Source organism: Penicillium canariense (assembly GCF_028826845.1).
Source record: "Penicillium canariense strain IBT 26290 chromosome Unknown utg000007l_segment0_segment0, whole genome shotgun sequence".
NCBI classification, from domain to species: Eukaryota; Fungi; Ascomycota; class Eurotiomycetes; order Eurotiales; family Aspergillaceae; genus Penicillium; species Penicillium canariense.
In genome coordinates this window covers 1,285,462-1,308,605 of record NW_026622734.1, presented here as the reverse complement: position 1 = coordinate 1,308,605, position 23,144 = coordinate 1,285,462, and the positions used below count along the sequence as shown (strand labels likewise).

At 52.1% G+C, this 23,144-nt stretch overlaps 9 protein-coding genes across 9 annotated transcripts; 6 read left to right on the top strand and 3 right to left on the bottom strand.

Annotated features, from left to right (window-relative positions):
- Positions 1 to 300: 300 nt before the first annotated feature.
- On the top strand, positions 301 to 1,593 carry N7482_009491 (NAD-dependent epimerase/dehydratase family protein; the record flags this gene model as incomplete). The annotated part of the gene is made up of 1 exon (XM_056691615.1): positions 301 to 1,593. The coding sequence occupies one exon, from the start codon at positions 301 to 303 to the stop codon at positions 1,591 to 1,593; it is 1,293 nt and encodes a 430-aa protein (XP_056539321.1).
- A 759-nt stretch (positions 1,594 to 2,352) lies between these two features.
- On the top strand, positions 2,353 to 3,146 carry N7482_009490 (mitochondrial 54S ribosomal protein mL54; the record flags this gene model as incomplete). Its single annotated transcript, XM_056691614.1, has 2 exons — positions 2,353 to 2,839; positions 2,896 to 3,146. 2 exons carry the CDS (start codon positions 2,353 to 2,355, stop codon positions 3,144 to 3,146), a joined length of 738 nt encoding a protein of 245 aa, XP_056539320.1.
- A 284-nt stretch (positions 3,147 to 3,430) lies between these two features.
- On the bottom strand, positions 3,431 to 4,298 carry N7482_009489 (Glutathione S-transferase-like protein ustS; the record flags this gene model as incomplete). The annotated part of the gene is made up of 2 exons (XM_056691613.1): positions 3,431 to 4,188; positions 4,247 to 4,298. 2 exons carry the CDS (start codon positions 4,296 to 4,298, stop codon positions 3,431 to 3,433), a joined length of 810 nt encoding a protein of 269 aa, XP_056539319.1.
- Positions 4,299 to 5,658: 1,360 nt separating this feature from the next.
- On the top strand, positions 5,659 to 5,952 carry N7482_009488 (uncharacterized protein; the record flags this gene model as incomplete). Its single annotated transcript, XM_056691612.1, has 1 exon — positions 5,659 to 5,952. The coding sequence occupies one exon, from the start codon at positions 5,659 to 5,661 to the stop codon at positions 5,950 to 5,952; it is 294 nt and encodes a 97-aa protein (XP_056539318.1).
- A 1,276-nt stretch (positions 5,953 to 7,228) lies between these two features.
- On the top strand, positions 7,229 to 9,751 carry N7482_009487 (putative phosphoinositide-specific phospholipase C; the record flags this gene model as incomplete). The annotated part of the gene is made up of 4 exons (XM_056691611.1): positions 7,229 to 7,618; positions 7,726 to 8,509; positions 8,566 to 9,166; positions 9,586 to 9,751. The coding sequence occupies 4 exons, from the start codon at positions 7,229 to 7,231 to the stop codon at positions 9,749 to 9,751; spliced, it is 1,941 nt and encodes a 646-aa protein (XP_056539317.1).
- Positions 9,752 to 15,461: 5,710 nt separating this feature from the next.
- On the top strand, positions 15,462 to 15,835 carry N7482_009486 (uncharacterized protein; the record flags this gene model as incomplete). Its single annotated transcript, XM_056691610.1, has 2 exons — positions 15,462 to 15,560; positions 15,611 to 15,835. 2 exons carry the CDS (start codon positions 15,462 to 15,464, stop codon positions 15,833 to 15,835), a joined length of 324 nt encoding a protein of 107 aa, XP_056539316.1.
- Positions 15,836 to 16,043: 208 nt separating this feature from the next.
- N7482_009485 (putative transporter) lies at positions 16,044 to 18,029 on the bottom strand (the record flags this gene model as incomplete). The annotated part of the gene is made up of 6 exons (XM_056691609.1): positions 16,044 to 16,068; positions 16,135 to 16,218; positions 16,276 to 16,394; positions 16,453 to 17,293; positions 17,362 to 17,690; positions 17,769 to 18,029. The coding sequence occupies 6 exons, from the start codon at positions 18,027 to 18,029 to the stop codon at positions 16,044 to 16,046; spliced, it is 1,659 nt and encodes a 552-aa protein (XP_056539315.1).
- Positions 18,030 to 19,442: 1,413 nt separating this feature from the next.
- N7482_009484 (TauD/TfdA dioxygenase family protein) lies at positions 19,443 to 20,820 on the top strand (the record flags this gene model as incomplete). Its single annotated transcript, XM_056691608.1, has 5 exons — positions 19,443 to 19,639; positions 19,696 to 19,901; positions 19,973 to 20,464; positions 20,519 to 20,652; positions 20,707 to 20,820. The coding sequence occupies 5 exons, from the start codon at positions 19,443 to 19,445 to the stop codon at positions 20,818 to 20,820; spliced, it is 1,143 nt and encodes a 380-aa protein (XP_056539314.1).
- Positions 20,821 to 21,056: 236 nt separating this feature from the next.
- Positions 21,057 to 22,982, bottom strand: N7482_009483 (HECT-type E3 ubiquitin transferase; the record flags this gene model as incomplete). The annotated part of the gene is made up of 3 exons (XM_056691607.1): positions 21,057 to 21,356; positions 21,413 to 21,700; positions 22,221 to 22,982. 3 exons carry the CDS (start codon positions 22,980 to 22,982, stop codon positions 21,057 to 21,059), a joined length of 1,350 nt encoding a protein of 449 aa, XP_056539313.1.
- Between the last annotated feature and the right edge of the window lie 162 nt (positions 22,983 to 23,144).

The window sequence follows — 23,144 nt, the reverse complement described above, 5'->3', positions numbered from 1 at the left end:
CATTTTTGCCGGTGGCGAGGCGTGGCCGATTCCCCATTTGTCCAACGTGGTATGGCACAATAGAGCTAAACAAGCATCCTAAGGCGACGAGACAACGCAGGAAAATTTTCTCGGGTGTATAAAACTTGCGCAGTGGGCACCTGAGGGTTTCGAGTGGACTCAGTCATTGTCTCGAAGATCATATAAAATCCTGTTTTCATTCCGTTGTCTTGTTTTGTTTGTGTTATAGAGCACTCAGTCTCGTTTTTTTGACCACTAGACACCTCATTCAAAGACTCGCTATTCTCATCCATACTCACAATGGATAGTCGTCGACGGTCAGGCGCAAGCACTCCCGTGGAGAGTGAGTCCCCAAGCTCGGTGGACACTCCCGCGACAGAGTCTTCCGTTTTCCTCGACAATTTTGATGAGCTGTTAGGGAGATTCCCTCAAGAAAATCCATATATTCTTGTCACCGGTGGCTTGGGATTCATCGGCAGTCACACCACATTGGAGCTTCTCAAAGCTGGTTATCATGTGATTGTTATCGACAATCTCAGCAACTCTTTTGAAGTCGTGCTTGACCGCATCAATCTTTTGGCTCAGAAGTTCCACGACACCAATGGATCACCAATGCCATCACTGCGGCTGCATGCTCACGATTACCGTGACACATCGGCTCTTCAAGATTTGTTATGTGACTATCGGCTTCCATCGAGGTGGGGCACCCCGAAGTCGAAGATTGCCGGTGTCATTCACTTTGCAGCATACAAGGCTGTGGAAGAAAGCATTAAACACCCATTGAAGTACTATGCAAACAACGTGAGCGGTCTGATCGACTTTGCCACAACTCTTGGCGACTTTGGCATCAAGACGTTCATCTTCTCATCGTCAGCCACAGTATATGGCACGCTCGCCACTTCGGGCCTGCCTTTGAAAGAAGAACTCTGTGTACACAGAGAGGAAGTCGTTACGGACGATGCAGGCGCAGAACAAACACTCCAGCCAGGATGCACTGGCATCACCAACCCATACGGGCGCACTAAATGGATCTGCGAGACCATTCTTGCCGACCTTGCTGCATCGGATTCAGAGTGGACTATTGTCGCACTCCGGTATTTTAACCCCGTGGGTTGCGATTCATCCGGACTGCTCGGCGAAGACCCACGACAGGCACCAACCAACCTCCTGCCGGTCGTCGTCAAGGTGATGACAGGCCAATATGCCGAGCTCCAAATGTTCGGAACCAATTGGGACACAACTGATGGTACCGCCGTCCGTGATTTCATCCACGTCACTGACCTCGCTCGTGGACACATTGCTGCACTCGGCACTGCAAATGAAGGGAAGTTGACTGAGAACTTCCGGACATTCAACCTTGGTACTGGATCCGGTAACTCTGTCCTGGATGTTGTCACCACCATGGAGTCTGTCATCTGCAAGCCAATTCCTCGGAAGGCCGCAGATCGCCGTGCTGGCGACGTGGGTTCTTGCGTCGCTGTCGTTGATCGGTCCCAACAAGAGCTGAAATGGAAGACTCAAAAGACTTTGAAGGATGCATGCGAAGACATATGTAATTTCTTGGATGTCAGTGGACTGTCGTCACCCGCATAGGTTGACTATGTTTTTCATCCTTTGGTGATCAATGTTGATTTTCTTGGTGTTGCGCCTGTTCTTAATACTTCCCTCGCTGAACTGGCGGCGACTTGGGAATACCGCTTTCGGATGAGTAATATGTTTTCTCGTTATTGGAATTTGGGCTAGAGATGCATTGTGTGAGCAATCCTTGGTTTTGTATTTAATTGAGTTGCAATTTGGCGGTCTTGCCCATAATTTTATATGAATAGTTTAAAAGTTATTGATTTCTATAAATCCATATTGCAGCACTGCAATCCCATCAAGATAGGAGATATATTTTATAACATCGCTCTCGGCATGCTCGCTGCTATTTGGTTTGAGAAGGAGAACCTTGGGACAGGCGCGTGAGGGCCCGAGGCAATTCTTGGCATCTGTTGACTCACGTGACAACAACGAACCAATACTGGCGTGTTGAAACATGCGAGAACCGCCGAAAATGCTGTTCTTAGATAACATCTAGATCCTTGTAGTTCCCTGAGAGCATCCGAGCACAGTTCAGCTATTTCCACTTGTGGCAAGAAGCATCACACAAACCATAAATCCACATTGAGTCACGTGATAATCTCCGGCTTGGCATCAAATCCGCGCCGCAGTTTTCTGCCTATCCGTGTCCGCGCAGTTCTCATCGTGAACTTCCACGCTTAACGGGTCCCCTGACAATCCCAATAGCGCGTCCTAGAATTTGTCGTGGGAAAAAATACAATTGTGTGGTTCACCCTAGGTACCACCGCCAACATGATCTGCAGGAGCTGCCGGACGACGATGCTGTCTCGGCTACAGCAGGCGCATGCCATGACATGGACCGCATCAACAGCTGCACGCCAATTTCCCATTGTCCGCAATCAATTCCGATTCTACAGTGACAATGCCCCCAACCCTTCTGTGGCCGCTCCTCCTCCTCCTTCCACCCCCCGCCAACCGACGGCTGGCGACAAAACCACCCCCTCCGCTGTTTCCTCCGCTACCCCCGGCGTTTCCCAGCCTTTGAGCACCCCCGAGGGTGTCCACACCGATGCGCAACCCAGCACTCCTATCAAAGCCGCCATTGAGCGCTCACCGAGCAGCTGCGCGGCCGGTACGAAGATGAACGGCCTGAACTACTTCAAGAACAAACCGGAAATTATTGCCAAGGAGGATTCGGAATACCCAGACTGGCTCTGGGGTCTTCTTGAGGACGCGGGCAAGCAGTCAAAGACCGATAAGGGTGGCGTCGATCCGAGCAGTATGTGTTCCTTGTTTCTTGAATGACAGTGTACCTTTACTCTAACCCCATTGCAGCCTTGAACAAGAAGCAACGAAAGCGCTACGAGAAGAAACTGGCTGCTCGCACGGGACCTCTTGCACCCAAGACCCCTGCCCACCACAACTCCTACGATATTACCCCCGCAACCTACAACCGCGACGCACCTTCGGAGGACGCCTTCTCCGACGCCACCGACGGCCTCGGTAAGCGCCAGGAGGTCACCAAGAGTGCTAGAGATGCGCGGCGAAAGGCTATCAAGGAATCTAACTTCCTGCGTGGTCTGTGAACAACAAGCATTTCGTGTTGATTACTCCATCGCAAAGCGTTGCTTTTCTCCCTTTCTCTTGTGGCTTGGCGCTCTTGCGCAACGGTCATTTCTGGCCGGATGGTGGACATCGGACGAAAGCGGTTCCTGTGAGAGCTCCCGACATGTATTTTTACCTTGATTTGTTGTCTCAAATGTGCTATATATATTCAAGTGATATTTATCTACATCATTTATCATCCCCGTGGTCTGCAGGGACTTCTCATTCCTGACTGGGGGACTATCGTAGTACAGGATGTATATATTTAAGACGCAGCCTGAGGAACAGGCCACTCCTTCTCATCGCCTTGACCGTCCATCCAAGGCTCGCAAGCGTCCCACAGCGCTTTGAATTCACCATTACCAAACGCCATCAGCCTCTTAAAGGACTCGGGGCAAATCCGCTGGAAGAAAGCAAAAATACAAGCCAAAAACAAGTCCACGTAGGCAGGAGTCTCGCCCTCAAAGAAAGGCCCCTTCTTGCCCTCCCGGCCCTTCAGCATCGTGATCAGTGGAGCAGTTTCGGTCTCCATCTGCGCCCACAAACTCTCAATGGTTTCCTGATCAGTTGGTAGCACCTCTGACAGCGGCTTCCCAAAAGATTTCGATCGTGTCTCGACGAAATACTCCTTGCCCCGCGGGTCCAAAGAGTCTGCCACCTTTGGGATAATCAGGGCGCGAACTGCCGGCCATATTCCACCTGCGATCTTGCCCACGGCCAAGTACAGCGCGTAGCTGGCGTCGCCATTCGGGAAGAGCGGGCGTGAGGGGAACACCTTGTCTAGGTGCAGGACGATTGGGAACGAGTCCATCATCGCACCGTGTGAGTTAGATGTCACGGAGGACTTGTGGATGATCGCAGGTAAGGTGTAAGGAGTCCCCGTCTCGTTGGGGCTGAGCTCGAGACTCTTGATCAGTGGTGCGATATCGGGGTACGAGATCCAACTCTGTGTGTAGGGAATGCCCTTGAAGTTAAGGACCGAGCGGACCTTCAGTGTATTGGGGGACCATGACTTCTGCGCGCCTGGTAGATTCACCCGATGTTAGTCGGTCTATCTCAATGCGGGGCAGAGCCGGCGTACCTGGGAGGGTGGAGACAATGTCGAAGAACTGGACGGGCTCTGACGCGGCCATTGTGCGGGATGTCAAGTTCGGTATAAGGTGTAGGTTGTGCTTTTCCGGTTGATGTTATTCGGCAACGAGAAATGTTTCCAAAGCTTGTGTCGGTCCGGGACCTGGAAGGTTCTTATACGACAGTCAGAGTGGGGCCAAAGGAAATCCAGGCGTCCCGCTCTCTACGTGTGACCGAAGATCTTCAACCTGCTCCTGCGCAAGCCGGACATAAGGAGGTACAATTAAGCACTGTAGTCCCGAGATTAGTTCTAGCATTTGTAAGTGCTCTCGTAATCCCCCGCTTTTGGTGGCTTATCAAGCGTCTAGCACCACTCTAAATGGTGAGCTAGGCTACAGCCGATCCTTCTACGGGAGTTATGGTAGATTAGACCAAGCAAGCCTGACACAAAAGGCTGACATTTGCAGACACTATCAAATTGGCAAAGACAAAAAAAAATATCGCTTGGCGAGGCCGATTCTTGCGATATCTCGACAACCAGAGGGCCTAGGATCTCGAGACCTCGTTCAAATTCAATATGACTCCAGGCGCTATCGTTTGATACCGGTTTGATATCATTATTAGCGATGGTGGTTATGAGCGCGCCGAATCTGCCATTTGTGCACCCATCAAGGGGATGCAAAATCGGCGCAGTTAAATTGAGTTGTAGCTAGCTAGACTCGAAGGGGACAAAGCCAGAAGTGGCAGAGGTTATCATCTCCTTTCCACCGACTTAAATACCGGTCTTAGCCCGCGTCTAGTCCTAGGGACGTGCACAGTTTACCAACAATGCCAGTGACTACGAGATCGGCCGCACGCGCAGTCGCGGCGAAGGAAAAGCAAGCCCAGCGCAAACCGAAAGCCCTGCCCAAAAGCGCTAGGGGCAAGTTACCAGTTAGATACTCAAGCAAAATACTGAGTGGGCCAGTACCTTACGGCTTCCTCGTCGAATGGCTAACGCTAAAAGACCTCGATGACACGAGCGAAACGGACGAAAACGAATGGATCGATATTTTGAGAGAAACGCGCCAACAACCGGGTTGCAGGATCGTTGCTAGAGCGCATCCCCAAGAAACACGAGGCGTCGAGTGGGTGACTATACTATCGGAGCGTGCCCTTAGCTGTAAAATTTAAAAACCTAGTGCGTAAATCGATCTAATGTTGAGGTAGAGTGGGAAAATTCCCAGAGCCGAGAACAGTTCTTGTTATCTCCGACGTCTCACGAGATTTACATCTGCTATTACCCCTCGCCTATTGGCCAGAGAGATAGTCTGGCCATTTGGATCGATAGGCCTAGTCATAATAGCATTTCCTCTTTTCCAGCCCCAACCGCTCTATGAGATCTTAGTGATCTACTTTCCCACGGATTTAGATGCGCCAAGTATGTTATCTGTGGAGCGATCTACTGGACCTTTCTGGATAGAGGACGAAGAAGGTCCGATGAGCGGACATCTTCGTCGGGATCGTGGCTGGATGGAGGGTGAAGTGGACTATCGGGGACAAAGCGCACGGCGTATGGTTTATTTCTTCAAGTTCAGAGATGAGGCGGCGGAGCAAAACTACAAAGATAAAATCTGCAAGATGAAAAGAACCCGCGATGGACGAATTATCATGAATGCCATTGAGACGTTCTTCGACAATTTGGAAGATCTGGGTATGCTTGGGTACGAGTCCTAGCATGGCAGATTCTTGGAGGTCGTGCCATTTGTGTGCTAGAAGGAGGATGGCAATTTCTCCATCTCCAAGACATGAAAAACAATGTTGCTTAGGATATTGAGTGGCATACTATATCCACAAAATGAAGCATTGCGGATATTGGGTGATATACCATATCCGCAATTCGTGGAGAGGATATATAGACACCCATGGATATTGAGCATGTTGCCGCAGTCTAAGTCTAGTCCATTATAGTCCTTGCCGAGGTCTAGTAAAGGCTATGTGTGTGTTATACGTGGGTTTGTGTGAACTCGGCCTATTTGCTGATTCGAGAACCTAGTGATTTCGGCCTACTAATATCGAAAGCGAGGAGTAGTGCAGCGCGACGAATCGGTAATCTGGTGATTGAGGACTTGGCGATTCGGGTGTATGCTAGTAGACGGACGAAGGGAGGAAGGGAGATTAGCCTAGTAATATACGCCGAAAAGGGGTATTGGTTGTTGGAGGATTAGATAGCTAGGATCTAGTCTATTGAGACTCTGGGTGTATATGGCGTGGTGCTGCTGATGAGGCTTTTTGATCGTAGCTCTCCTCACCAATGCTACAAGAGGATAGCCGCGGGGACGTTGGATCGCGGGGGTCCTTTTTACCTCTCTTTTCTGCCATTTCTTTTGTCTGATTTGTTTGTTTGTCGCGTTTGCACTACTTTCTTTGGTCTAATCAGCAGTAAGCCATCTAATCTCGCTACGGGCACCTTCGCAGGCGCACCAGGCTGGTCACTGGAAGGCGCAAACCCCCGCATAGCACCTGTATCTAAGGAAGCTTCATCCGGAATAGGACTATCGATTGATTGAGTTATGGTAGATTCATTCGCGAGGTCAAGATTTCCATAAAGCAAAGCATCTGGAGAAAGCTTGAGTATTTCCGAGCCATGAAAGTTATGGAGAGCGACAAGTGTCCAGCTTGGCAAGATCTCACCGACGGAGCCACGTCTGCGGCTGAGTGGGGAGACGATCACGACGGGACAACGCACGTGTCCCCTCCCTTAATTTCCTGTCAGACTGTCTGTCCTGGAATCTTCTTTTTCTCATTGACTCACACTGCTGTCGGTCTGCCCACTTTTCGCATTCCGAGGTCGCATTTCGTACGTCAATCTGCGAAGCGGGGCTGGTGCTATCCAATCAGCACATCGCGAGATCACAGGCCCCCCTTGCTTCTGTGCGTAGCAGCCTGTTGGAACACCTTATCCCCGGCCCCAAGCCGAACATCCTGATAGGCAGCCTTGCGAGGTTACGAGATGGCTAAGGGAGAAAGCCTTGTGGAACGTGCGCAGCAGCTCGCAATTCATCCGCGGGAAGGGCATCATGTGGACAAATTCCACCAGACCGTGGATTCTCACCTCCAGAAAATCTATGAAACGATCTGTGCCTCTGAAGTCTCAAGGAATGACTTTATCAAGATTGTCCAGAACGATTCAACCCTCAATGGCGGGGTGGGTCCGGACTCGCTAGTCTCAGTGGACGCCTTTCGGGCGTACATGAAGGATTCAGCTTCCTGTGCTCAGGCACCTGCTAAGAAGCTGGATTTGTCCGCTCCTATATCGGACTATTTTGTCTCCTCCAGCCACAATACATATCTGACAGGGAATCAGTTGTATAGCGATGCCGCGGCGACCGCATACACGTCGGTGAGTAGAGTTTCCTCACTTTCTATCGCCGAGGGTTAGGACACTGTCTGCCCCCTCATAATGATGCAGTAGGCTGGAACGAAAGACTGATCCCAAACACGGTACAGGTGCTTCTTCGCGGTTGTCGCTCCGTCGAGATTGATGTCTGGGATGGAGAGTCTGAAGATTCAGACTCAAGTGATGGTGAATCAAGCAGCGATAGCAGCAGTCACTCTCATGGTGAGAAGAGCGGGACGTCTAGTATGAAAATTAAAGAGAAGATCAAGTCCAAAACCGAAACCTTGCAGAACTCTTCCAAGGGACTTTCCCGTTCAGTCTCGACCAGATTGAGCGATGCGCTGCGCCGCAAAATCACCGAAAAGCCCGAACCAGCTACCGCTGTGACCACAGCGAAGGACGCGCTTCCATCCCCATCCAATAAGGCAAATTTGGGAGAGCCGAGAGTCCTGCATGGACATACGCTGACCAAGGGAACATCATTGCGCGAGATCTGTTACGCCATCCGGGACAGCGCATTCGTCGCTAGCGATCTACCAGTGATCATCAGCTTTGAAGTACATTGCTGTTTGGAGCAACAGCAGATCATGGTGGATATCATGCGAGATGCCTGGAAAGGGCTTCTCGTTGAGGTGCAGCCTAACTTGGAAGCTGACAAGCTACCCAAATTGGCGGACCTGAAGAGGAAGATCTTGATCAAGACCAAATCTATTCCCCTGACCAAGTCTGAAGGAAAGAAAGGCACGCCAGAAGCTCCTACGCCCGAAGAACCTGGGTCCCCGCCTGCTGGGCTGCAACAGAAGAAACCTGCGAAACCGGTGAAAGTCCTTGAGGCCCTCGCCAAGATGGCGATTTACACTCGCGCGTATCATTTCAGCCATTTTGACCAGCCCGGTAAGTCCTCAAAACACAGCAGGAGGGCTGTAAGTATCTTCTAATGCTTCCAACAGAGGCCAAAGTCCCCGTGCACATTTTCTCCCTCTCCGAGAGAGCATGTCGTGATGCGCACATCAATAATTGCGATAGACTGTTCGAACACAATCGATCATCCCTCATGCGTATTTATCCCTTTGCGTTCCGAGTTAATTCCTCCAACTTGGATCCCGCTTTCTGCTGGAGACGTGGCGCGCAGCTCGTGGCACTGAACTGGCAGAATCTGGACAAGGGCATGATGCTCAATCACGGCATGTTCTCCGGCACGCCAGGCTGGGAATTGAAGCCTCAAGGGTATCGAAGCTCAGATTCCTCTTCGGATTCCATTCACCGTCACACGCTGGACTTGGCGGTGGATGTATTTGCCGCCCAGGATCTGTCTTTGCCACCCGGCCAACATAACGTGAAGGGATTCCGACCCTACGTTAATTGCCAACTACATGTCGAGGAGCCCGAAGGACCTGTTGGTGGTGGCCGCGACGACGCCAGCTCGGACTCCGAGAAGAGCAGCTATCGCCGCTGTACCAAGAGTGCTTCTGGCGTCAACCCCGATTTCGGGGGCCAGAAGCTGGTCTTTCCAACTGTGACTGGGCTCGTGGAGGAACTAAGTTTTGTTCGGTCAGTATCACTGTCGCTTTTTTCTGTTCTTATTTCTTGGCCTTGCCATCCCCTCTTTTCCACTCCTCTCCTCCTCTCTAATTTCTTTTATCTTCTCATTTCTCTTCCCATCTTATTTTTTCTCATCTGCATTCTTCCACCGGCATTGTTTCTGCACGATGCAAGCGAAGACATATGCATGACACAGACCTCTCCCCCTACATCATATTGCCTTTCCCTCCCTGGCCCACTAAATTAGCCATTTACCAACGCAAACGGTTTCACTGCGCATATCTGCTCAAGGCTTCCCTTTCCATGCCGCAGCTGCATTGTTGCCTTGGGAAACAGACGTGCAGCACCGTTCCGTTTCTTCGTATCCGTGAAACGCAATAAATGCGTTGCCCAGACCCCCATGCTGACTCGTGTCACCCTGCATCCAGGTTTAAAATCAAGGATGATGAAATCGGGCGTGACTCGCTTGCCGCGTGGGCCTGCATTCGGCTCGATCGACTGCGTGAAGGATATCGACTGGTCCACCTTCACGACTGTGCTGGGGAAAAGACAGGGGGCATCCTGCTGGTCCGTGTCACTAAGCGGGCTTCGTGATGGTCGGCGACCATATGATAGATCACCTTTCTGGAATTTTCGAAGGCATAATTCACTCGTCGAACCTCGGGCTTTGATCAAGTAACCGCTCCGGGACTCAGGCATCCGTGCTGCCTGTTGCACAACGTCTCTCAAAAGGCTAATGAGTGTCGCCGGATAAAGACTTTTCAGATACCTCACCTATCTTCGGTTATGACCCGATTATCACAATGACATGTTAATGATTTGAGTTTGAGATTTGAAAGTCATCTGCGGAAGATCGAGTCTATCCCGTAGCCCAGCCTAATGAGAGGATGAGTCTCGGGCTATGGGCTTGCATTCCACACCTGTAACTGGATAAGACTTGCCGTGGTGTCATCTTCCAAGTCGCTGAGATTTTCTCTATATCGGACCTCAGTTTCAACCACCAAAAAATATGCTCAATGTTGCTTTTGGTCATAGCCACAGAATGTTGCAACTGTTTGCGGGGCTTACATTTAATTTATCTCACTTTATCTGATAGGCCGACGATGGTTTCCCAGCACCCCTTTCAATCGCCACGGAGAATTTTGACCATGATCACGACCAATGATGACTTAAGTGCCAGCTTCGTTCTTTACAGGATGCTTGAAACTCAGGGCTGGTGGCGCAGCCGTAATAACCTATTTAGTAGGTGCCCGTGCCCTGGGGGTGGATAATTGCAATTTAAATGGTTGCTATAGAAGGCTACTTGTGTACGTCGTCTGGTCCGATAAACCAAAAAAAAAACAAAAAACATTTCCTTACAATCATTACCAGTGAACGTTCCAACAGTTTGTAGCTCTGGTGGCTGGTACTTTCGCAATTGAGCCAAAATATGCGAGACGCCATATCTGTTGCATTCATCACCAAACACTGTCTCGTTTCATCGGCAGCGTCAGTATAAGTTGATCTTGATCCCCTTGGTGTTAGCCGAAGATGTCTCGATCGAGTCGCCTATTGTGATTATCTACCAGGTATTACGCAGAAAGAGGAAGGAATTGACGAAGTGATCGAATCTGACGAGTAGGACACTCTCCGTCTTGTCGGCGCATTTGCATGCATTACAAGGTGACACGTATGGCAATTCGATCGTGACATTCTTGGCGAACAGTGCGGTGATCCAATTCCACGGGCACAGAATTTTACAGGGCATATGGCTCGGATGATTGTGCGTTGAAACCGATCTTACAAGCTGGACCGTTTAAGCACCCCAGCTGTGCAGCCGTCAAACATCGTATCTTATCAGCGCCCCTCCGCCCCTCTCTTTACCCCCTCGGGTACCAGAATCTTTTCCCTTGATCCAGCCTATTCCATGAGCAATATTTTCCTGGCAGTCTAGCGCCATGAAAATAGGAAAGAATGGCTTTAATGGTGATTATATTTTATATCCCTGAGGGCTTGGAAATGATTGTCAACCCGAGGGACGATCACACCAATTGGTCCCGATGCGGTGGGCTTTCTTGCTATTACTTTATGAGAACGGGGATGTAATTTGAATTTTGTTATAAGAGGCGAGATGGTGTTCAATATGATTGAATCCACATACATCTCCATGCAAGTAAAACCTTTCATTTGTTCATCTTCGTCATTGGGAACTACAGCCTTTCTAGCTTGGTCACGCCCCCTCACACATGTATTTCGAACCTCATAGACAAGATAGCCGGAGATAATCGTCTATCTAGCTATAGAGTTCATGCAAGTGGTATCATCACCAACTCATCTCCACCTAAAGGGTTCATGATGCATGCTCACGCTAGTGTTGAGTTAAACTTATAGTCATAATATCAACATAGCTGGCTGTCTCGGCGCAGACTGCAGGTCCTCTTCGAATCTTCTAGTGCCGGGGCCATGCACCTAGGTGCACATATAGAAAGAAATATACTCAAGTGTTTTCCATAACTTGTCTTCGAGAAGGCACGCTATCTCTTAAATGAAGATCCTCACCTTTGGCGCGGGTAATATCTTGGCGAATCAGCCACAACGCCGCGGTGATGGCGTGGCCCTCGGGGACTGTCGCACTCGAAACAAAGCACCTGGTGCTAGCGCATGCTCAGCTCGCATATGCAGCTCGGTACCCTGTTTGCAATGGATACGAGGCAGCCTCATCTCTAGCTCCGGTTGAAGTGCAACGGTAGCAGTTTTGTGCAAGCGGTACCTCACCATTGAGGAGAGCATGGAAGATCCTGCCAACTGTTAGGCACCTTAGGAGACGTGGACACAGCTCGGCGTGTTTGGCCTGTTCTACGCAAAACTTCCGAGAGATGGATAGGTGACGAACAAGCTCTTTAGGAGGCGTCAAGCGACTAGGTCACGGTTTTGGAAGTGTCTACCGTGGGGCTTACTTGTTTTGGCTCGTAGGAGCCCGGCGGGCAGTGGAGTTTCTCCGTGGCTCGATTTGAAATTCACATATTCTGCCGCGCATTTGAGCATGGCACGAGCCCCCAGTATCACTGGGTAGGCATTCCAAGTCCACCAAGAACACATATTTGATTTAATTTTAGCTTTCTCTATGCTCATCCTTATTTAGAAGCCTGTAAGAGCCACAGATCTGTATCTAGCGATATGTCACTAGCTACTTGAGTGATAGGGACTAGACCTTGACCTACCCGATACGTGTGCGATGTGGGTCGTGTTGTGCGTGGAGATTTCATGCCTGATCAGATGCCGATCGGGGGTCTCGATTCGGGAAATCTGATGCTAGTGCTGGCTGTCTGAAATCGGATGACCATGCTCCCCGATGGAGGTCCTTCCCTTGAAGTAAGGAGGTTATACAAGAAGAACCTCCTGAGATGACGCAGTGCCACTGTCCTCTGCGGAGATCAATAGCTGGCAGTACCGAGTACGTGGCTTGACTGCCCTGCTGACTACAAGGCAAACAAATGGCCGACGAGGATACAGGAGGCAGCTCTCGATGTATGCGATTATTTGCATGGAGAGATGCAACTTGGTGTCCTAAAAAGGTGATCTGCGTGCTGCATGCGCGCCTAAACTATCGTGAGGCGCCGGAGCTTTCTGTGGGCCTAGGAGGACACGTAGTTGGCAAGTCGGTTTTATCAAATAGGTAATGCGCCGCTCTTGGAAATGGTCAGATCGCCAGTAAGGCTTCTATCACGGACGGGGCGCCCAAGGGAGCCAAGAACGTGGAAAGCCAAGCGCTCGGTGCAACATCGAATGGGCACTGCAGCCGTGAAGTGCGCTCGGGCCATGCTGCATAAGCAAACAAGAAAGTTCTCCTGCATAATGCGTACCATCGAGCCTCCGCGACTCCAGCGTTCGGTGTAGCGTGCCATGCGGCAACTTTACCAACCCCACTCCCCTGGCCGCGACAAGTGGGGCTTTTAGTAGCTCTAAATCCTGGGAAGGTCGGTGGGAAAAGGCGAAAAGGCGGGCAGATCCGGACATGCCTGATTTGAACTCATGCCGTCTGTGGTGCGAGCACCAGAGAGGGCCCGCTCGGGGCCCAGTTGGGCCAGTCAGGGTGGGCGATCACCATGCCAAGCAGCATTGCATCAGACTCATCAACATCAGGAGTGGAGAGACAGGGAGAAGCAGAGGGGACCGGTAAATGCTCCGATTCTTGGACGGTGATAAGGTTAGAGCGAGCGCAGAATGCAACGCGACAGGTCCGGAGGATGCATCCCCTCCACTGCACGGTGAATCGATGTCCCATATCGTCAACGTGCCGGGCTGAGCCCACGGCTCGATTCAGCCCGCCATCGAGGCATTCAGACAAGCCATAGAGCTTCTCCCGGCTCCTGGGCTATAGTTTGCAGATCACAAGTGCCCTTTGTCCGTGGAAGAGGGGTTCACGCAGGGGACCACACGTTTGCTGTTGACAGCTAGAATTGGCATGCATTGGCAGCGACTATTGGACGATGGCGGGGGTAATTCGTCAGCGGTGGGCGAACCAGGACATCCCAACTGCGCCGATGGGCCAATAATCGGACGCCATCGAGCGCCGGGGAGCCATCGCAAGCCATTGGGCCCTGTCATCCTCCCCCCGGCAAATCATCACTGGCGCGCCAGAGTGGCGCCGAGGTCGACCGAGCGCAACCCAGTCGGCGATCTGTCGTGGGGTTGCAGGAACGATACGTCAACTTCTCAGACCTGGACCGATTCGCTCTGGCCCAACACGAACCCGTCCCAGAATTTGAAATCCGACGAAACGAGGTCCCGTCGGATATCGCCAGCAGCACTCTTCTGGTCTTTTTTTTTTTTTTCGTCCGCGATGGGGTCATTGGTCATTGTGCTCCGCGGGGGCCTCACATCAAGGCAGGACAAACAATCGCACCGAACACCCTCCACCGGAGTTCTCGGGAGGAGCCGATGATGCAGGCGTGATTGGCTCCTGCTGCACCGTGGCGTGAAATCAGGACGATAGCCCTGTACATCGGCCTCGATCCTTGCGCAGAGCCGAACCGGCACCCATCAGGATGGGCGTTCGTGGATTGCTCCCTGACTGGTCGATCGCGGATCAGGGAGGAAGCGTTCCCCATCGCGAAGGTGCTCCCAACGGGAACTTCACGATGGACGTGGAATCAGAGCTGAACTGAGTTTTGGTTGTACCCAGCCCGCCTAGCCGATAAGATTTTTTTGGCTGCCATCGCGGGGTGTGTGTGCTGGTGCATATTCCCCTTTCGTTGTGTTCTTTGGGTATGCCTTAAAAGGGCCTGCCCGTCCACTCGAACACAAACCAAGCCCCCATCCCTGAAAGCCAACCCAACCCGGGTTGCCTTGACGCCTTCACTATCCCCTCACGTCCTCTTGCTATCCAGCTACCTATCGTCCTTCTTGGGCTAGGCATTCGAGAAACTCTGTTTCATCCCATATCCCTCCCCTTTCCAGCCAGATGGCCGGGTCTTCCACATGTGGCGCCTCGGCGTGCTCGAGCTCCGCTGTCAACAAGGTTCGTCCGCCGAAACTGAATCTCTCCGATACCATGGTGTACCGTTCACAAGGCATGGCTCTAACATGTGCGATAGATGCCCGGTGTTCGGTGTCCCAGTTGCGCTGCAAAGGGGCAGGAGGTCTGGGTCATTCCGGGAAAGAGCTGCCATGTTTGCCATACGCCCTGCGCGTGATGGCTGATGCCGTACGTGGCGGGAACAAAGGCAGCAGCCCGCACGACCCATGACCAAGACTGGCCCTTTGAAGGAGTTCAAAGCAGATCAAAGGCGTCGGTGGGGCATAGTATACGACATGTCCCGCTTCTCGCCTCTGTCGGAGTTCTCGGATCAAGCAGGAGGGCTTCCAATGAAAGACCGAATTCAGTATACGTTCGGAGCCGCTAAGCCACTTTACATCTGGACACTAGATTGTCTGGCAAATTGCTTGGCGGAGAGGTCTGGGATTGCGCCACATTCAGCTTTATACAGTGAAATTTTGTGATGTGTTGCAACGATTCATGACGGGATGGTTTTGGCTTTTGTGTCTTACTTATTGAACATAGATTTAATAGGATTTCTTCCCTTACTTCCTACAGGGCCTCTCCGCGTATATTGAGGCTCAATCGAGCACCACGTTCCGTCATCACTCCTTCTAGAACCCTCGTACTTTTGTGTGTACTTTTGTGCTGAAGTATACCCTGCCACGTGAGGAGGCACTGGGGGGCCGGTGACGTCATGTGCTCACCGACAGCACCTCCATCCACCACTCGAACCAACATACTCGTCGCGATTGACGGCTGCAAAGCTTTCTGTTCTTTCCTGGCATGTCTCAAATATACCCTATCGGCACCCGCTCTGAGAGTGAGCGTCTCGTGAGAGACTGGGGTTTTCGACACGTCTTCACCTGGTCCGACGGAAGGCAGGTCCATCATTTGAAACAAGCCGCTTGTCATCTGGCCCTTGCTAACGACAGTCAAGCAATGCATACTATTCCCCCCATTCTCACGCCGGTCTCACGACTCACCTCATCCGTCGGGGATCGCTGACCATCACTTATCCGGACGACAACGCCAGTCTCCACAATGGAGCAGTCCAAAAAGAGACCTTTGGCGTTGGCTCACGAGTCGATGTACCAGCAGGAAAGCTCCATGAAGTCTGGATCGGGGATGAAGGGTGTGAGTACGTGATTGGCGAATAGGGTGAGCTCTCACGGGGCGTCAAATAGGAAGGCAATGGTAAAATCCGAGGCAACAAACTATTTGAATCATGATACCGCATCGCGACTAACGAGCGTGAGGTATTGGAGTGTATTATTTATGAACTTTTTAATGAATCTAGCTAAACAGCAAAATCCGAACCTCGCCCCTCCATCACAGAGGCCGAGCTGTACAACGGGGTTTCAGATGTTAATGTAAGAAGCGGAAGTCAACCCTGTGAGATACCGGTCAGTTATCAGTGATTCACAATCGGCAGGAGTATAGCGCAGATGAAGTGTACCTCTTGTTTCCGAGGTCTTTGTTTTCGGCGACATAGCGCTCTTTTTCTTCGCTTGTCATGTTGTCCCAGATAGCAGCGTTTTGCCTATTCGAGAATGGTTAGGGTTCGACCCCGTATACCCGCATATGGAGATGGACATACTTGTTTCGGTGCACGTAGTAGAGCTTCGCAATGATGAACATCACCAAACTCCATGTAGCGATGGCAATCAGCACCTTGTTACCAGTGCGGTAGTATGGCTTGTCGTTTTGTCGGTAGATCTGGGAACACTCATCAGTCTCATCATCTTTGCTTCCGGGGAACCGAGGCGCCACTCACATTATTACCGATGATGTTGCTCACCTGCACTGCCATGTTGTACAGTGCCGTCGCAACCGTTCTTGTTCGAACTGTGCCCGCATTGCGAGACGTGATCGCTACAATGATCGCATGCACGTAAGGCATGCCCAGCAACAGGGTGAGCAACGTCCATCGCACCCACGTATTGGCATCGTTGGGGAGAACTTCCAGCGCAATCAAGATTACCAATGCCCAAATCTCGGCGCCAACACCCATCAGGAGCCGCTGGTTGAACCTCTCCGATATCCAAGTCCACAACAACAAGTTGATGATGAAGATGACGTAGGCAGGAATACTCAACAAGTTGGTGTGGAAAGTACTGAACCCCAGCGACTTCAGCTCCAGACTGATGTAGCTGGTGGCGGGGATACTCGCGATCATCCAGGTCAGCCCGAGGATGTAGATGACCCACATGTCATAGTCCTGGAGCGCATGCCAGAGCATGCGCGGTGTGACAGGCTGGCGGTTGTGCATGCCGCCTTTGCTGGGGTCATCGCGGAGAATGCGGTTGACCATGATCTTCTCCTCGTGCTCATTGAACCAGCCCTTCTTGCCGCGAAGCACACCCGCGGTCTGGGTGGGCGAGGCGGGCATCCAGAACGCGGCGATAATGCCAATCACTCCGGTGATCAGGCCCTCGAATGCAAAGAGGTAGCGCCAGCCTCCTTTGCCATCGGACCCGTGGATGTGCAAGAAGCCAAACGCCAGGAAGGCGCTGACAATCGACGTTGCTTCATAGGCGACCCAGAAGAAGCTGAGGCGGATGGGGAGCTCCTTGGATTTATACCAGAAGGAGAGAAAGAGGATCGTGTCCGGGATGCTAGGAGAGGTTAGCCTCCGATCGGGGATTGTGGGCCACCCATGATCAGGGAATCAGGACAAACATACAATCCACCCTCCAGCAGACCCAGCAAGGCTCGGGTCGTGAAATAGGTGGTCCGGTTCTTGACAAAGGCTTGGCAGGCCGCGATTACACTCCATGAGACCATCTGCACCGGGATCCAACGGTCGGGTCCGAACCACTTGGACAGCAATTGCGAAGGCAGCTCCGCAAACAAGAAGGTGAGTAAGAAGATCGTCTGGCCGGTATTATAGTCGTTGGTGTTCATGCCCAGGTCACCCAACATATTATCGGACGTGGCTTGAACCACATTTCCGCGGTCCAGCTGGAGGGCAAAGAAGGTCACACATGCAAAGGTGCAGATGCGCCAGTCAATCTGCCCATTCGGATCAGTATAAGGGCGTTCAGTTCAGGGGGAGGCAACCAGCTGTCAAGCGCCGGGTGGTGCACCTACCTTCTTGACCACCGCCTTTTCCTCCTCCTCCGTCCATTCAAAATCGGGGTCCCACCGATGGATACCCTCATATTCCGGGATAGGCTTGTAGTACCGAGGATCTTCCGTTGTATCAAACGCGCAGTCAATGGACTTGATCTGTCCCCTACGGGCCCCAATTGACGAGGACGATTCCGAATCGCTCATTGAAACGACTTGAGGCACTGCCTTTGAATCGTAGTCGGCTCCAGGCCCGACGTTCTTGGTCTCCTCTGTCGGCATCGTGGACAGATGTTGGATGCGGTTGGAAATCGGGAGCGGCTCGAAATCTCAGCAAGAGCCCAAGACGAGCTATAAATGTAAAGATTTTCAACGAAGAACTCATCCTAATCGTCTATTACGCCATCGCCTGGCAGATTCACATCGCCAGGCATTATCAACGGGACTACCCACGTTGGGGGGATGGGTGGGTACTCGACGCGCCGGGCAGATCTACTACACCATGGCGTAACTGCCGGATGAAAGCACGGAGATGTCCAGAGGTTGATTAGGTCGGAAAGCTAAGCAATCAGGAGAGCTTGAGGCGTTGCATCTCCACTGCACGAGCTGAGTCGGGTTGAAAGACCACATGGAGGCCGGCCCAATCCCAAGAACCAGCAAGATTGCAAATCTTTGCGGGATCGGCGCTTTTAGGAACAGACAAAAAGCGCTGACGCATCTTCCGAGTGAGAATCGGTCTGGGCTGAATCACGCAAGACATGATAAAGTGACGTTAAATTGGACGAGTCGCGGGACGACTAAACCGCAAGGACGAGGTCGGCCCCACTGCGAGGCAGGCCCCACTTCCGTCTGGACGGGGCAGTCGGTTGAATGTGTGTTGACTGCCGCGAGTCAAAGCTGGAATGATCTGATCGTACAGGGCAGCTTCATTGGTGGTTCATAATCAACACCATGCGATTTGATTCGGATTGCCCGATGCATACTATCGTTGGGTAGCTCTAGAGCATTACCCTACAAGGCACCGGGCACGAGCAGTCTTGGGTCTTCAACAGGTCAACCCATTTGGATGTCCTCGGCCAGGACTCGATTTAGGTTCACGCTGCCGCTGATGCACCGTTAAAATGCACCGCACAGACACCCTCAATCCAGTGGTTTGAACCGACTGCGCATGGAACAAAAAATGTTGCGCAACGGTAGTTGGCTATCACGTCATCCGCGGGGGCTAGCAAACCAACAAAAACAAACTATAGTTGACCGCGAAACGCGAGCCAGGACCTGGTCCGTTTCCATTTTTGGTCGCATATCATCTGATAAGCGACGTCGGCAGGCAGTCTCGCGATGCAATGTTTATCACGCCATTCCCGGCCAGCATAACGACCGCACACACTCCGGAGCCAACGTCGCTTGCCTAGCGACGACCCGATATCGACACCCCCGCAGCGACGTGTGCTCGTGCCAAACTCTGATCGCGACAGTCAGAAAGGCCCCTTGGGAAATCGTCTATCGGGCGAAAGATCCACCCCGTAGTCATGGCGCAATTCGTACACCCGGAGTCACGGTGCCGAGAGGATGTATATAGGCGGGGTCTCTGTCGCCTTTTACGGACTCCCAACGGCGACACATAAGCACACTGGGTTCGACACTAGCTCCCTTCTAGTTCCATCCGGTCGATATTTCTAAAACTCGTGATACATCATGGCCCCGTCCCGAACCGAGACGGTCGGCCTCCGCGCGGCCACTTTTGCGGTGCCCCTCAAGACCGATGCGGGGCACAACAAGGAGAACTTGATCGGATACAAGTATGAGAAAGAGGCAGAGCTGAAGGGGACAGACAAACTGCCGCCGGCGTCGTTCCCGCACTATCTGCCCGTCTGGGACAACGAGGAGGCGAGGTAGGATATCACGCATCTCCAGGAGCCACGGATGAGAACTTACGTACTCCTGATAGATATCCTCCTCTGGAGCACTTTGAACACTATGATCACGGCAAGGATGCCGACCCAGGGTTTCCAGACCTGCTCCCCAAGGGCCAGGCCGAGGTAGACGAGATCACCCCCTTTATCGGCTCCGAGATCCACGGCGTGCAATTGAGCAAGCTCTCCAAAGCTGGCAAGGACCAGTTGGCCCTCTACGTCGCCCAGCGACGAGTGGTCGGTAAGTTCCCATCGACGGAGGCCCCCCGCAGCTGCACCACAAAGACTCATCGCATCCGCGCCATGATATAGCCTTCCGCGACCAAGACTTCGCCTCGCTCCCCATCCAAGAAGCCGTCGATTATGTCGGCTACTTCGGTCGTCACCACATGCACCAGACCTCTGGCGCGCCCAAGGGCTTCCCAGAAGTCCACCTGGTCTTCCGCGGCGCTGACGACCGCACCGGCGCCAAGTTCCTGGAGCAGCGCACCAATACCATCACATGGCACTCGGACGTGACCTTTGAGAAGCAGCCGCCCGGCACAACGTTCCTGTATGTGCTGGACGGCCCGTCAACCGGCGGAGACACGCTGTTCGGCGACATGGTGCAGGCGTATAGGCGGCTGTCGCCAGAGTTCCAGAAGAGATTGCATGGGCTGAGGGCCGTGCATTCCGGCGTGGAGCAGGTGAATGCGAGTCTGAATGGAGGCGGGATCGCGCGGCGAGACCCCGTTACGTCCGAGCATCCGATTGTGAGGACGCATCCTGTTACGGGCGAGAAGGCGCTCTATGTAAACCCGCAGTGTGAGTGACCATGCACCGTATCTGTGCAGCACGGGTGAACTCACAAATTCTTAGTCACTCGCTACATCGTCGGGTACAAGAAGGAAGAGTCCGACTACCTCCTGAAGTTCTTGTACGACCACATTGCTCTGTCGCAAGACCTTCAGGCCCGCATCCGCTGGAAGGCTGGCACCGTGGTCGTGTGGGATGTGAGTGGATCCTGTTTTTCTGAGTTGCATGGAAGATGAGGCTGACTTGTCTAGAACCGCCTGGCGTGCCATTCTGCTGTATTCGATTGGGAAGATGGTCAGAGGCGCCACATCGCACGTCTCACCCCGCAGGCCGAGCCGCCTTACGAGACGCCGTTTGAGGGGTAAGCGGCGCGTTAGAAGCCCCTTGAGGTGTTAATGACATATGACCGGGTCTTATAATCATGATATACCGGATCCACAAACTACAGAACAGATCCTGAAAATCGCAAGAGACCGATTCCTTGATGGTGAACGGAGACGAACCGAGCTCGTACTTGTAGCTGACATTTGTTCATGTGAAGTCGTGATTCGTATCTGGTAGATAGGCACACAAAATTGGGATAAAGCCTAGTTGTTCCTCTTCACGCTGCTTGGGTCCGACTGAAACGATTCAGCAGTCCAACGTGCCATTCATTGAATCGCCTCGCGGTAGGAGGTAGCATCTGATTACTTCCACGAAGCGCATCAGACAACGTATCGTAGATCATGGAAGGCAGTTCCAGCTCCTCGACAGACAGAGGCGAGGGGTTCCCAATCTCTGGAGCAAGAAGCTTATCAACGTCCCCCGTCTCCTGAAAGAACACTTTCATCGCTGGTTGGGCGTTGACACTATGGCCGATACTCGAGTTGGAGTACCGCAGATCTGGGTTGAAGACCCAAAGCTAAGGACCGTAAGTTAGCGGTACGCCATTGCACGGGAAATAAGCACGTCACAAACCAATAACCCGCTTTTCTGCCCGCAGTGAACCACGAAACGCCGGGCACTTTCCCGTTCAATAAGTTCCAGCAGTTGTGCAGCAACAATGATTTGCGCTGGGTGGGTCTGCCATTGTTCCTCGCCCTTGTCGAGACTCGAGGTGCGGGTGTTTAACGACACGTTTGCTTTGAGGAGTCTCCAGCCATTGGCTGATGGGTCTTCCATGCCCACGATCGCGTTACACTTCACACAATCCAAAGTTCTTTGAGCAGATACCTTCGGGTTAGTCCTCATCTCCTCTTCATTGCCCTGCAAGACATGGCATGTCAGCACATCTGGCCTTGACATATACGCAGGAAAATAGGCACTTTGGTGCCCAATACAAGTCAAGTCTCATTCCGAAATTCGATATCAATTCCATTAAGCAGTAGCATGGGAACACATGTAACGTAGTATGTATCTCTTCATAATCACGACAGGTCCACTTCTCTGGGAAAGGCTCAAAGAACCAAGTCTGTCGTTGAGAACGAAAAGGGTGCTTCGAGCAGCAAATCAACCAAATGGCAGTTAGAACACCACACGACAGCCAGCAATGATGAGCGAAATCCATCTAACGAGAGAAGATAACTGCCTTCCAAAGCCTTTTGGCATGAGCTGAACCACTTGCCATCCAATCAACATGCAAGCATGCACACGTATTGGTCTAGGGCAATAGTATCGAAGGCCACAACATGGTGATGAAATGGTCTCCTTCTGAATTGCCCACATTGAGGGGGAATAAATGAAGTGCGGAATAGCAATAACAAACAGGGATAGAGAGGAATCTCACCTTTTTCAGATTCACGCAATCCGACTCTGAAAGTAGAAACGTGGCCACGTCGATAAGAACAGTCCCGGCGATGGCCTCTACGCGATTGGAGGCCCCGTACCCCTTAATCTGAGCATTTTGATCTTCTAATCGGTGAGCTGTGGTGGCTTCAGACTCGGCATCGTCTTCGTGGGGATCAGGCTTGTGGCAATGCCAAAAGTCCATCATCTCGGCCCAGTTTCCACTCGGCAGGTCCTTCCAGATCCATCCCAGTGAGCCCTTGCGATCGCCCTGCTCAGGAATGCCATCGTAGCCTGATTCTATCAGAAAGCAAGTGCCACATTCACGACATCGAATGCGTGTCGCAGAGGACATATCTGCTGCTGTCCAGGGGACGTAATCATCCATTAGTTCATCCCGGGGTGCCAGCGCCGGGTCACTAGCGTCAATCTGCATTCTGACTGAGTAATCATGGCTGGAGCCCGTAAGCTGCCTAGGGCCAGGGACTGATGTTGCAGCTGTGTTGATGTTCAAGGACCGTCGCGTCGCGTCAGTGACGCGTGCAGGCAGCTTGATAGTCTCGGTCACATGATCAAGTGGCCCAGGTAGCGAGACAGTGACAGATTTGCATGATTCGGACAACGTAATAACCGGTCGGATCCCTTCTACCGCCGGAGTTTGGGGGAGCGAGACATAAAGGGTGATTTGGCGGATGTTGGGTAAGAGCTCGGCGTGCAGGTAGAGGGACACGTCTGCAGCTTGCGGTCCCGATTCCTTAAACATGTCCAACCTGACAAGCTTCGGAACCCAGAAGACACTTTCAATCCTCGGTCTTTGGATGCTGAGAGCTGCGAAATCCGATAGGGTGGTGATCTTGTCAGTTTCCAATGACAAACCGTGCAAACACGAGTCACGTGTATGAGCTTGGCACGGGTGATTATTGCC